Source organism: Ictidomys tridecemlineatus, chromosome 12 (assembly GCF_052094955.1).
Source record: "Ictidomys tridecemlineatus isolate mIctTri1 chromosome 12, mIctTri1.hap1, whole genome shotgun sequence".
NCBI classification, from domain to species: Eukaryota; Metazoa; Chordata; class Mammalia; order Rodentia; family Sciuridae; genus Ictidomys; species Ictidomys tridecemlineatus.
In genome coordinates this window covers 27,775,415-27,788,393 of record NC_135488.1, presented here as the reverse complement: position 1 = coordinate 27,788,393, position 12,979 = coordinate 27,775,415, and the positions used below count along the sequence as shown (strand labels likewise).

The 12,979-nt window shown below is 50.9% G+C and overlaps 1 protein-coding gene across 23 annotated transcripts in view; it reads left to right on the top strand.

The window, feature by feature from the left end:
• The window catches only part of LOC144369142 (mitotic spindle assembly checkpoint protein MAD1-like), a 282,508-nt gene that overhangs the window by 192,836 nt on the left and 76,693 nt on the right, over nt 1–12,979 (top strand). For all 23 annotated transcript variants that reach the window (XR_013428597.1, XR_013428596.1, XR_013428599.1 and 20 more), the window contains one exon: nt 5,131–5,187. Coding sequence is in view for 10 of the 23 variants with exons in the window: in XM_078028234.1 (XP_077884360.1) it covers nt 5,131–5,187 (57 nt within the window). In the remaining 13 variants the exon portion in view is untranslated. The remainder of the gene's footprint in view (nt 1–5,130; nt 5,188–12,979) is intronic.

The following is a 12,979-nucleotide window of genomic DNA, read 5'->3' as shown; positions in this document are numbered from 1 at the left end:
GGCTTGTGCCCACTAGTGTGCCCTTGGGGCCTGTGTGAGTGCTTGAGGGCACAGGGCTCATGTTCGCAGATGGGCAAGTGCAGGCTCCAAGCCTGGCAGCCACGGGGAACTCACTTCCCCTCCTCTCAGTGCTCACATAGCCTACTTAGCTTCCTCCGTCTGCTCTAATGTGGGCAAAAACATTTCAGTAAAACAAACTGGAAATGTCAAGCTGGGAGAATCCCAGTAGCCCGTCTCTGGTGAGGTTGGTGCTGTTCTGCATGGGTTTTATTTATTCCATTTATAAAACAGCTGCAGAAGTTGGTAGCAGATGTCATGAGTCCTCTGTCGATAGAGCTATAAATATAAGTTTGTGGCACCTTCATTCCACTCATCGGCCTGATCTGCGTGTCCAGTTTATTTAATTAAAACAGATTACAGTGCTGCTGGCTGTGAGGCGTGTTGTGTGGAAATATCCCAATTTCAGATTGCAGCGGAGCTGGAATAATTTCTGACTTCCAGCTTAGAAAAATCAGACCATTCCCTCTCTTCTTTTCCTCCCCATTACTTCTGTGGGGCTCAGATGGCACTGCCCTCGCAAAGGACTTTCCTTTCTCCTGAGTGTGTTTATTTACTGCTCTGCTGTGTGAAGAGCTAGAGAAGATCACACCGTGAAAAGCAGGGACGAAGCATGATGGGAAACCTTGAAACGGTGAGAGGGCGAGCCAAGGAAAAAACACCTGATCTCCAGGCTGAGAGCTGTCTGTGTTTGAGCACAACTAGGAACTTGGGGACAGGTTGAAAGCACTGGTCCTCAGCACGTAGCGGAAGGCTCCAGCGCACTGGGACAGAGGCATGTGCCAGGAGGTGAGCCTCGTGGGTAAAGGAAGTCTTTCTTCCTTCCCACTGGTGGAGCGTGATTCTCCACACCGCCTTTCAGCAAGGACACCTGCTGTGCCTTAGCCAAGTTCTCACATACATTCTTTTTAATTCTAAAAACAACCCCATGAGATAGGGATGGTATGCCCATCTTATAGATGGAACAATAAGATTCTGACAGCTGAGCTCATCAGATTTTGTGGAAATTACCATTGGTTGAGTATGACATTGTTGACAGGAAGAAACATCGGAATTTGAATTCTGGTTGTGTGGCTTTAAATTCAGTCTCCCCAGCAGCAATTCTCAGACTTGGGCTTGCATCAGCATCCCTACAGGGCTGGTCAGAACACTAGACCCTCCCTCTGACTCAGAGCATGAGGACTGGGGCCTGTGATCCTGTGCTTCTAACAAATTCCTGCTAATGCTGGGGAGCCAACCCAGGCCCACACCTTCGACCCAGTGCCCTGCAGAATCGTTAACATTGAGCTGAATGTGCTAGGGTATTCTGGGGCAGGGTTCATGTCCTCCACCTCAGCAAAGCCCACTCCTGCCCACTAAGTTTCCAGACTGGCAGCCTGTACCCTAACCAGGCTCTGCAGACCATGCACCTGGCCATGGAGCTGCCTGCTTGGGAGTCAGCTCGCTCTGCAGCCAGTGGAAGCTAACTGTCTTCTAGCCACCATTCATAGGCAAGAGTACTTCTGCATCCATAGCCATAACCCAAGGCCACTGTCTTGCAGAGAAGGCACTCGGCCTCAAACGAGACCTGATTCTATGGCCTAGAAAGATCTCTCAGGATGGCTAGCTTGTCACATTTTGTCATAGGTCTGTGTCAGCTAGACCAGGAAAGTGGGCGGCCTGTGGCTTGAGTTTCATCAAGCCCCTCCCGTGTTAACTGTGACCTTGGGGAGATCTACCTGCATGGGCTACAGCCTCTACGTGGGGCTTACTCTGCTCTCAGGGTCCTTCCAGCCAGCCATCTTGTGATTGGACAGAAGCTGTTGCCAGCCCCCATCAGGGCTTTGAGGTGTCCTGTCCCAGCTTGCGTCCTCCTGCAGGTTTTCTTGCCACGTCCTGGGCCTGCTGCGTGCTAGCAGGGGTGCGAGATCATCAGGAGCCACTTCACACTTGAGTGAGGATAAAAATAGCCCTGTTGAGGTCCTGGCACAGCATCCACGTGTCACAAATGATGCGTGTGTCTAGGGCTCGTGTCCGAGCACACACAGCACCCCATCATGGCTATGTGTGTTCCTGCAGTGGATGCTGTACTGGCAATGTGCCACCTTTGCCACACGGTCCCTGAAGACAACACCTTCATACTGAGACCTGCCTTGTCAGTTGTCCCTGAGATAGCTCTTCACCTCTCCAGAGAATAAACAGGGGCTGCCGTGGGGACTCCAACACCCCACTCTAGGGCCTCAGCCTCCCTGTCAGTTGCAGCCTTAAGGTCAGGTCTAGCTTTCTTCATGGTGGTGATATCTTGGGCAGAGCAGAAGCTTTCTCAGCTTGAGTGGAATGAACATAACCGATGGCCATCAACACCAGGCCACTGGCTCAGATGTGCACATCAGCTGTGGCATTCAGGGAACAGCTGGTGGGCAAGATACCTTGGTGGGGTTTTTCTGCTTAGAAGGCAGCCTGGTCCTAGCAGGAAGTTTTAAGGAGAAGGCAGCAGCAGATGGACTGTGTGACCGGCTTCATTTCCTGAGGTCATTGCAGAGGCAGCAAGAAGAAGGCACACTGATGCCCCTAAGAGTATGGAGGAGATACTGTGGAGCTGAGCCCAGCTCCCACTGTCTCTGCTGACTCCCCACCACATCAGGAACAGCATTGCTAAAGGTACTGCACATGAGCTTGGGGAGAAGAGCCTCCCCTGTCTGCCCTTTCCTGGTGACTGCTGCTATATGTCTGTCTAAGGTGAGAGGGTCCTTATTGCACAGACCCTACAGGGCTGTTGGGGTGATGGTCTTGAACCTGTTGTTCAAGTGCCTCAGGTGAACGAGATTCAGGACCTTAGGAAGGATCTAGTCACTATCCAGATGTGGACAAGCTGACTGACAGGGCCTCCACTGTGGAGCAGACAGGGCCTGGTTGGGCCCATGTTTTCTTCCCCCCAGTAGGTGCCTTTCACCCTGCTGCTTGCCCAGGCCACATGCTCAGGAGGCCTCTTTGCCAGAAGTGCTTGACTGAGCCACAAGATGTGACATATCGCCCAGTGCTCATCACATATGTACATGGCACATTCACAGATGTCTGGTTCTGGTTGACTGTCCTACCGAGGCACAGCTCTGTCTGGAGTTGGTAGTAATCGATGGGACATGTCTGTTGATTTGGGGGAGCTTTCTGGGTTCCTGCTGATGCTGGTACTCGAGCAGGCACTGTTTGTCTCTCAGATGCGGGCACTGTAGTCAGAAAAGGCAGCTGCTGCTCACCATCTTTCAGTGGCCAGTGGACAGAGGTAGGGTGGTCAAAGCATGTGTAATAGTTGCTTTGAATATATATTTGGGTGGAATTACTGACTTATAGGTTATGCAGATTTAAACTTTAAGACCAAATTGTTTTCCCAATAGTTTTCCTTCCCCATGTCCACAGACAAGACTCCATTGACTTACGTCCTTTCCACTTCTAGTATTGTAACTAGGAGTTCTGAATTTTGCAGTTTTTGTGTCTCCTTGTTGGTCCTGATTTGCATTTTCCTCATTACTGCCCTTGTTAATTGCCTTCCAGTGCATGCCGTCATATGTTTCCTGTTCTGGGAAGTGTGCATCTTGCCCGCTTTTTTGTCGCATAGCTTATGTTTTTGTATTGCTTTGTAGATGTTTGGAGTGTGGTGGGGGTGTCAGCATCTGCTGTGCTTCCCTTGCCCAAGAAACAGCAGCCTCCTCCTCTGGGCAGAGTGGAAGAGTTGTGCACCGAGAACAGGCCCCGGGACTTTGGCCCCCAGCTCCCCTGCCCTGGTCACTGACCACTGATCAGGCTTGCGGTGGGATTTGGCTTCTAGGCTTCAGTTTTCCTTCTTTGCCAGGATTGTGAAGAGGTGGCTAACAGCAGTCAGGAGTCGCCATGCTGGGAGCCTCCATAGGTGCTCGGCTGCCCTCCCTGTCTGCAGGTGCCTCTCGAGGAGGAGGTCCAGTTGGTGCTACCTCCTGAAGGTGGCTGCCCAGGAGTCAAATTGGAGGGATGGTTCCTCTAGCCTTTTAGCCTTTTGCAGAACTTCCAGCACAAGGAGTCTGCCTTTCTGGGGTGGGCTTTCTCCCTGGCTCTGTGAAGATGACCATAGTTGTATGTGGTCGAGTCACTTTATGGTGGCTTTAGAGACAGAGCCCATGCTGTTAGCTTTAGGGCAGGGGATGTTCCCTTGCCGGCATCCTCCCTTTCTCCATGTGTTGCTTCCTGTCCACTAGAGGCAGCCCGGACAGTGCCTGTGGGGGCTGTGATCTATTCTCACTATGTGATCTTACCCTGACCTGAGGACATGGCCAGTGAAGAGGCCACGTGTGTCTCTGGAGGCCAACCATGCCCATAGGGCTGGGTCCCTGTGCTGCCACTCTGGGATTAGTCTGTGCTTCTTCCCAGGTGGCCTCAGGAACTGCTGCTGGGCCTCACATAGACAGCTTCTCGTTGCTAGATTGCTTCAGCAGGTTCCAGGCAGCCTCAGGGATGCTGGTCTTGGCTGGAGTCGGAGCTGGTGATGTCAGCCCCACAGCTACGGCAGACATGGTGCCTTCGTGCTCATAGGCTCTTGGTCAAGAGGAGTACAGCTCAGGCCCAGTACAGCCACCCTTGGCTCATCTGGTCAAGAACTCCCTGCTTCTTTGCTTGGCCTTTCCATGGCCCACTCAGAACAGGCTATCTGGAGTTTTAGGTTTGTGTGGCATGTAGCCTATCAGCACAGCTACATCAGTCAGTTTCTCTAGAATGTGCATGTGCCAGAGGGAGGTGGATGGTTTCCTCCATCAACTGAGGGCACTGAGCACCCCATGCCAAGTGTCTCCTATCTCCATGCATAACCCAGCAGCAGGGTTTGGGACAGATTTTGGGTGTCATGTTACCAGACTATTCACTCGGTTACATTCATCAAACAAGGATCCTGTCCTGTCTGCAGGGGCAATCAACCCTGGCTGACCTGGTCTGCTGCCTGCTGCCCAACTCCCAGCCCTGCTGGCCCAGCAGGGAGAGGAGGCTGCAGTGAAGGTGGGAGAGGGTCCTTGCTGCAGCCCTGGGAGGGAGTGCTCACACACAGCCTCTGACCATCCTGGTCTTATTTTGCAGGCCCAGTTGACGCAGGCTCTGGAGGAACTGGGAGGCCAGAAACAGAGAGCTGACATGGTGAGTCCTGAAATGGTGCTCAGCTGTCACTGTGTGGCAAAGGGCCGCCCACAGTTTACTGCTTTGATCCTGGGTCTAGAGTCCTATCCCTGTCAGGGCTTGTCCTGCAGGCATGCGTCCTTCCCTGTCTTTGGAAATGGTGTGGAGAATGGAAGAGTGGTGTGATGGAAAGTGAGTTCCAGTTGTGCCAGTAGCAGACTGCTGGCCTCTGCTGGGTAGCTCCCACTGCCCCACATGTGCAGCAGGCGCTGAAGGACGCGTGATGCCAGAGATGCTCAGGTGAGCCATGAGGAGATGCAGTGGGGGCTGGGCTCCTGCTGGCCCTAGCAGCACAGGTGGGGTTGGCCCCAGAGAGGTCTGGTTGAGTCCCTGCTGGGCAGAAGCCCAGATATGGGGCTGAGCAGAGCGGAGACGCCTGTGGGAAGCTGTGCGGAGTCTTGGCATGTTCGCTGTCCACTCAGCAAGTACTAAAGGACAGTCTTGGCTTCTCTGGGGATGCAGCAGCCAGCAGCACAGGCTCCTGCCCTCCTGGCTCACAGTGGAGGGTTCCAACTGTGACTGCGCAGAGAATAAACAGCAAGATCTGAGCTGCTAGTGAAGACAGGACTGCAGGGAAAGGGAGAGGGGGCCAGGGCCGAGGGGCAGGGGATTAGGATGGTGATAGGATGATGGTGGAGGGCCATGGAAAGCAGGGCTGGCTTCGCTGTAGGGAAAATGGCACAGGTGCTGTAGAGAACCTGAGGACCTGCGCCAGGTTTAAGTGGAGTCCTGTGCCCTGGGTGGCGTTTCTATCCTGGAGCAAGTGTGAAGCTGGAGGGAACCAGAGCGGAGCCTGTTTCTGGGCACTCCTGCATCCTGGCCTCGTATCCAGGCAGAAGCTGTGAGCCAGGGCTCCGAGGGGGCACTTTTGTTTCAAGTCCTGGAGAAGGAAGTGTTTCCTGGGAGAGAGGCTCCTTCCCAGACCCTATCAGGAGAAGCCATGAGGGGAGAAGGCTGTCCCTTGGAGATCCCCAGAAGCGCCATCCAGGGCAGGTAGGGCTGGTTTTTCGGAAGTGAATGTGGATAGCAGCACTTAGGTAACAGCCCTGAAGCCTCAGGAGGTCAACTGTAGAGGGACAGCAAGGGATCCTGGGAGGACTCCTTGCCCTCATGGTGGATGGTTCAGTAGCACGCTGCTGTGCTGAGGCAGCCTTCCAGGAGGGCCAGGGTGGGGCTGCAGGCCAACCACATCTGGGTGCCAGTGAGGAGGCAGGTGGCAGGCCGCAGCACAGCTCAGCGTCAGGAGCATCATTCTTACCACCTCTTCTGAAACCTCCCGCATCCACTCTGGCTGCTGCTGCACTGCGGTTCATAGTCTGCGGCATCCTCCGAACTCTGGCTGCCAGGTTTCAGCATCATGGCGGGCAGCTCTACCCCCTCTTCTTTGGCCTGTGGACATTCCACACTTTGTCCTCAATAACTGAGTCCTCCAGGCAGTTCAACAAGGGCCTGTTTCGCGTTGACTTTGAGGAAGCCAGGGTTGAGGTAGGGGCCGGGTGTTCCTTGAGGACTGGTGCATCCATTTACTGAGCCCCAGGGAGACCCTGATGTTCTGTGTGTCAACATGCATGGTTTCCTTGGTGTTGACCTGAATTGAAATGAGCCCAAGGGCCTTGTTTTCATAATGTGCACGAGGCCAAGAGGAATTAGAAATGAGTTGTGCTAAGCACATGCCAGGCCTGTGGCTTTATGACTAAGCAGCTGGCTGGTCACTCACTGCTGCCCTTGAATTTGGACCCTCTATTTTTCCTCAGGAGCAGGAGTGCCTTGACCCTGACCCCTGCCCTCCCCTGTTTCCATGTGGCTTTGGAGAAACTGCTAACCCTGGGTCTCTTCTCAGGGAGGTGAGAAGATAGAAGCTTTTGGGCCGTTAGGCCAGAGTGGGCATGGGCAGCCCCTGTGGCACAGGTGCTGCAGGTCTCCTCCATGAGCAGGCTCTGCACCTTGCACCGGGCGGGCATGTCCCTGGGGTGCAGGTGGACAGGGTACAGGTTCCTCATGTGGGTTTCCTTCAGATGAATGTTGACCGCAGGTTTTTCTCTCTGCCTCTGACTGCCCAGACCTCAGCTTGTTTCTTCTTGTTTATTTTACTTCTCTCTCCTTCTTTCTAGTTAAAAGGAAAATAAGACATGGCAGTGCCTGGGGGCCAGGGGAACAGCATCTGCTCTTACCTCTGACCTTCCCACCAGCGCACCTGGGGCCAAGGGGTATCTGCTGCTAAGTCAGGCCTCATGCTGCCCTTGGGGAGGCTGGGCGGGGAGGCAGGGGAGAAACCCAGGGCCTGGCCATCTGTGTTCAGATCCTGACTCTGCCACTGTTTCCTGTGGGCTATGTGACTGGCCCCAGGCTCCTCTCCAGCAGGGACTGTCTGTCCTCACTGAGCCTGCTAGGTGGTTTCCCCTGAGCCACAGACCCCAGGCTAGGCAGCCCCATCCTATGGGGCTATTCTCCATGGGAACGTGCTTTATCTGTGCCAGCTGTTAGGGGAGTCTCTGGTCATGAGTGTTACTATGGCTAGTCCTACTGAAACTCCAATTGACTTTTCAGTTTTAATTATTTTAGTAGCCCCGTGTAGCAGGTGGCCCCAGATTGCCCAGGCTGCCTGGGTGATCCCAACAGGACATTCTGTGCCCTTCCTCTCTAGGCGCCTCTCAGCGAGGCCATGTGGGATGCTCTCTCCACCCTCCCGCTTCCTGCGCTCCCGGGTCCCTTTGCTGCTGGCTTGCTCTGCTCCTTTTGTGGATTTAGCTTGTGTTCTCAGCCTTGTTCTTTTGTTCTGACTTGTGGTCTCTTCTGTGCCGGCTCCCAGGGGATGAGGCTGACATCTCTGGCTGGCTCCTCCTCCTCTGGGGAGAAAAGTCCAGAGCAGAGGGGCCATGGGAACCACAGTGGGGCAGGGGGACAGAGCTGTCGACCTCAAGGCCACCCCTTCCATCCTGCTTGCCTTGGGTCTGAGGCCACAGCCATGGGCTCTGCAGAGTGGACTCCAGGTCTCATTCCCCTGGCTAAACCAGAACCCCTCACTCCTGGAATTCGAAGTAGAATACATACCAGAGTGCTGCTGCCATACCCACAGGACCAGCTCTTCATCCAGAGATGGGCGTGGATAAAGGCAGCCAGAGTTCACTGTGCCACCAGCTCTGCCTCTGAGGCCCCCATTCCCTATGGCAGAGATGGCTTTTGGGGTACTATCTGGCACCTTGGGCCCTCAACAGTGGGGTCAGGTGGCCCATCTGGAGAACTCCTTACGCAAGGTGTCCAAGGCTGCTGGGGGAGGCAGCCCTACCTCCATGTCTGCAGCCCCTCTCTCAGCGCATCTGCTAGGAGGAAAAGGAGAACTTTAAACATCTCTAGCTAATTGCAGATGACAAGACAAAGGCAGTTTGACTTCCCATTATTAACCAGCAAACCATACTAATTAGTGAACATAAGTACAGTTCATGCTTTTTTCTTTAAGTGCAATTAATATCACAAGGAAAGAAGTCCCGGGCCACAGTCCTGTCACTAACACACCTCATCCTAATTAGATATGGCTAGTGGTGGCTGAAGAGATGAAAGTTTTCATCACAACTATAAAAAGTCCTCAAATATTTTATATACTTGAGAGAGTGAGGATTGAGAGTTTATTTTCTGGTTTAAGAGGCATGACACCCCTCACAGCTTGATGTAAATAAGCATCTGTTTCTCTCAGTTTTCAGTCTCCCCCAGTGGGGTTCTTCTTTGGCTCCTACTCCTCACTCCTCACTCCCACAAGAGCTCTGAGGTAGGTGAGTCTGTCCCAGGAAAGTGCTGTGGCTGCAGCAGAGCCAGGGCTCAACCAGCCCTCCCGTCACCCTAGTCTGCTCCCTCCACAGTCACCTTCATGTACGGAGGCTGCTTGCCCTGGGTAGAGAGTGTTCTACAGAGGGTCCCACATCTGGGACCTCCAGTAAGGCAGCCCTGTGTCTTGTGTGAAGGCCCCGGGCATCGGGCCCTCATGTGCAGGAGTGTGCCGTCTCTGGAGTCCACTTGGTTTCTTGGAGCCTCAGGCTTCTTGTTATGTGCAAGGAAGAGCTGGACTCATCCTAGGTGGCCTTGCTGGTACACTGTCCTCCTTGGTGCTGATGCCAGGTTGGATCTTGGACCAGAAGCAAGCTGGTTCTTCAGTGTTTGTGACTGTTACCTGTCCATCACGATTCTGCTCTTGTCACAACCTGCCAGCTCGGCCCCCACCGCCCAGCCAGTAACTGTGAGCCCTTCCTGGTAGGGAGACTGGCAGAGCAGTTACTCTATGCGAAGGTCCTGCTTGTGACTGGGCACCAGGCTGGAGAAAATTGATGTTGGTGAGCTCTAGAGGAGAACTGACTGCAGGATGGATGGGTGACACTGAAGGCTAAGGGCTGTCCCCTGGTTTGGGCAGCCAGTTCACTTTATGCCACATAAAGTGTGTCCCAAGTGAGTCTGGAGAAAGGTTTGAAGTCTGAGTCTCTGGCCTCCTTCCACTGGCCTCCCTCCCATCCTCGGAGTGCCCGTTTCACACCTAGAGCCTCTCACGTGCACACAGGAGCAGCCCTCCCTGCAGTGTGGCCACAGGCAGGCACTTTGCTTGCTGAGTTTCTATTTATTTTAATTTTTATTTTTTTAAGTATGACATAGAATCTTTGTTTTCATTTTATTCTTAGCTTTATTTTATTTTTAATTGTTGTTTGTTTAATTAGTTATACATGACAGTAGAATGCATTTATGCACTTTGATATATCATGCACAAATGGGGGATAATTTCTCATTTTTCCTATTATACATGTTGTAGCTCCCTGAACGTTCACTGCCTCGTCCCCAAATTGGAGGGAGAGGAAGTTCCTTGGATGTCTGGCAAATCTGCCTGAATGTGTGTGTTTGAAAAGACCCAGGCCTCTTAGTGCAGCATTGCTGGGGGTGACCGTAGCCTGGTCCTCATTGGGCGCCATGGAGCTGGCACAGGGCTCTCTTCCTGTGCCCATTAGTCTGACTTCTGCCTTTAGTCTTATTTCTGGCGTACATGTCAAGGCTCCTCGGTGCGAGGGAGGACTTTTACAGACTGAGGCAGACAACAGGTTCCCTTTAAGCACCTCTTGCATTCAGGCTAAACTTACCTGATGCAGTATTTACCAAGTGCCTCTTCTGGATCTTACTCTGAAGGTTCAGGGAGGCTGTGACTGTGTCTCAGGACTGTCTCCCTGCTATAACAAAAATGCCACACATTGGGTGGCTTAAAGAAATATAAGGCTGGCAGTTTTGGAGGCTGGATATCCAAGGTTAAGTGTCTGGTGAAGCTCCTCCCTGGTTCTCGCTGTTGCTTAGTATGTTGAGAGGGGTGATAAAGCTCCTGGGCCCCTTCCTTGAGGGCACTGGTCACCCTTCAGAATCTTATCATCTCCCAGAGGTTCCTCCTGAGACTACCGCCCTGGGTGAGATTTTAGCACGTGGATTTGGGACGTAGACAAGCAGTCTGGCATGTTCTCATCTTGAGTGTGGCCAGCCTGTGTCTTCACCTAGTCCTTGCCACCTGGCAAGGGCGTACCCATACATGCTCCCTCTTGCGCTGACCCCCAGCCCCTTGCCTGCTCTGAGTAGCCCTCTTCTCACACTTCTCGTGCTGTCCCTTCTCCTGGAATGTGCTCAGTGTTGCAGAGCCCAGTTGTCCCTTCAGGTGAAGATGTACTTCGCCATCCCTCTTCCCTGCTAGTCCCTCCCTTCATGCAGACATGCTCTTTTTTTTTTTTAATTGGTTGTTCACAACATTACAAAGCTCTTGACATATCATATTTCATACATTAGATTGAAGTGGGTTATGAACTCCCAATTTTACCCCAAATGCAGATTGCAGAATCACGTTGGTTACACATCCACAATTTTACATAATGCCCTATTAGTAATTATTGTATTCTGCTACCTTTCCTATCCCCTACTATCCCCCCTCCCCTTCCCTCACGTCTTCTCTCTCTACCCCATCTACTGTAATTCATTTCTCTCCTTGTTTATTTTCCCATTCCCCTCACAACCTCTTATATGTAATTTTATATAGCAACGAGGGTCTCCCTTCATTTCCATGCAATTTCCCTTTTCTCTCCCTTTCCCTCCCATCTCATGTCTCTGTTTAATGTTAGTCTTTTCTTCCTGCTCTTCCTCCCTGCTCTGTTCATAGTTGCTCTCATTATATCAAAGAAGACATTTGGTATTTGTTTTTTAGGGATTGACTAGCTTCACTAAGCATAATCTGCTCTAGTGCCATCCATTTCCCTGCAAATTCCATGATTTTGTCATTTTTTAGTGCTGCATAATGTTCCATGGTGTATAAATGCCACATTTTTTTTATCCATTCATCTATTGAAGAGTATCTGGGTTGGTTCCACAGTCTAGCTATTGTGAATTGTGCTGCTATGAACATCAATGTGGCAGTATCCCTGTAGCATGCTCTTTTAAGATCTTCAGGGAATAGTCCGAGAAGGGCAATAGCAGGGTGAAATGGTGGTTCCATTCCCAGCTTTCCCATGAATCTCCATACTGCTTTCCAAATTGGCCGCACCAATTTGCAGTCCAACCAGCAATGTACAAGTGTACCCTTTTCTCCACATCCTCGCCAGCACTTGTTGTTTGACTTCATAGTGGCTGCCAGTCTTACTGGAGTGAAATGGTATCTTAGGGTGGTTTTGATTTGCATTTCTCTGACTGCTAGAGATGGTGAGCATTTTTTCATGTACTTGTTGATTGATTGTATGTCCTCCTCTGAGAAGTGTCTGTCTGTTCAGGTCCTTGGCCCATTTGTTGATTGGGTTATTTGTTGTCTTATTGTCTAATTTTTTGAGTTCTTTGTATACTCTGGATATTAGGGCTCTATCTGAAGTGTGAGGAAGAAAGATTTGTTCCCAGGATGTAGGCTCCCTATTTACCTCTCTTATTGTTTCTCTTGCTGAGAAAAAACTTTTTAGTTTAAGTAAGTCCCATTTGTTGATTCTTGTTATTAACTCTTGTGCTATGGGTGTCCTATTAAGGAATTTGGAGCCCGACCCCACAATATGTAGATCGGAGCCAACTTTTTCTTCTATCAGACGCAGAGTCTCTGATTTGATGTCAAGGTCCTTGATCCATTTTGAGTTAACTTTTGTGCATGGCGAGAGAAAGGGATTCAGTTTCATTTTGTTGCATATGGATTTCCAGTTTTCCCAACACCATTTGTTGAAGATGCTATCCTTCCTCCATTGCATGCTTTTAGCCCCTTTATCAAATATAAGATAGTTGTAACTTTGTGGATTAGTCTCTGTGTCCTCTATTCTATACCATTGGTCCACCCGCCTGTTTTGGTACCAGTACCATGCTGTTTTTGTCTATTACTCTGTAATATAGTTTGAAATCTGGTATTGCTATACCGCCTGATTCACACTCCTGCTTAGAATTGCTTTTGCTATTCTGGGTCTTTTATTTTTCCATATGAATTTCATGATTGCTTTATCTATTTCTACAAGAAATGTCATTGGGATTTTGATTGGCATTGCATTAAACCTATAGAGAACTTTTGGTAATATCGCCATTTTGATAATGTTAGTTCTGCCTATCCATGAACAGGGTATATTTTTCCATCTTCTAAGATCTTCTTCTACTTCTCTCTTTAGGGTTCTGTAGTTTTCATTGTATAAATCTTTCACCTCTTTTGTTAGGTTGATTCCCAAGTATTTTATTTTTTTTGAGGGTATTGTGAATGGAGTGTTTTTCCTCATTTCCGTTTCAGAAGTTTTGT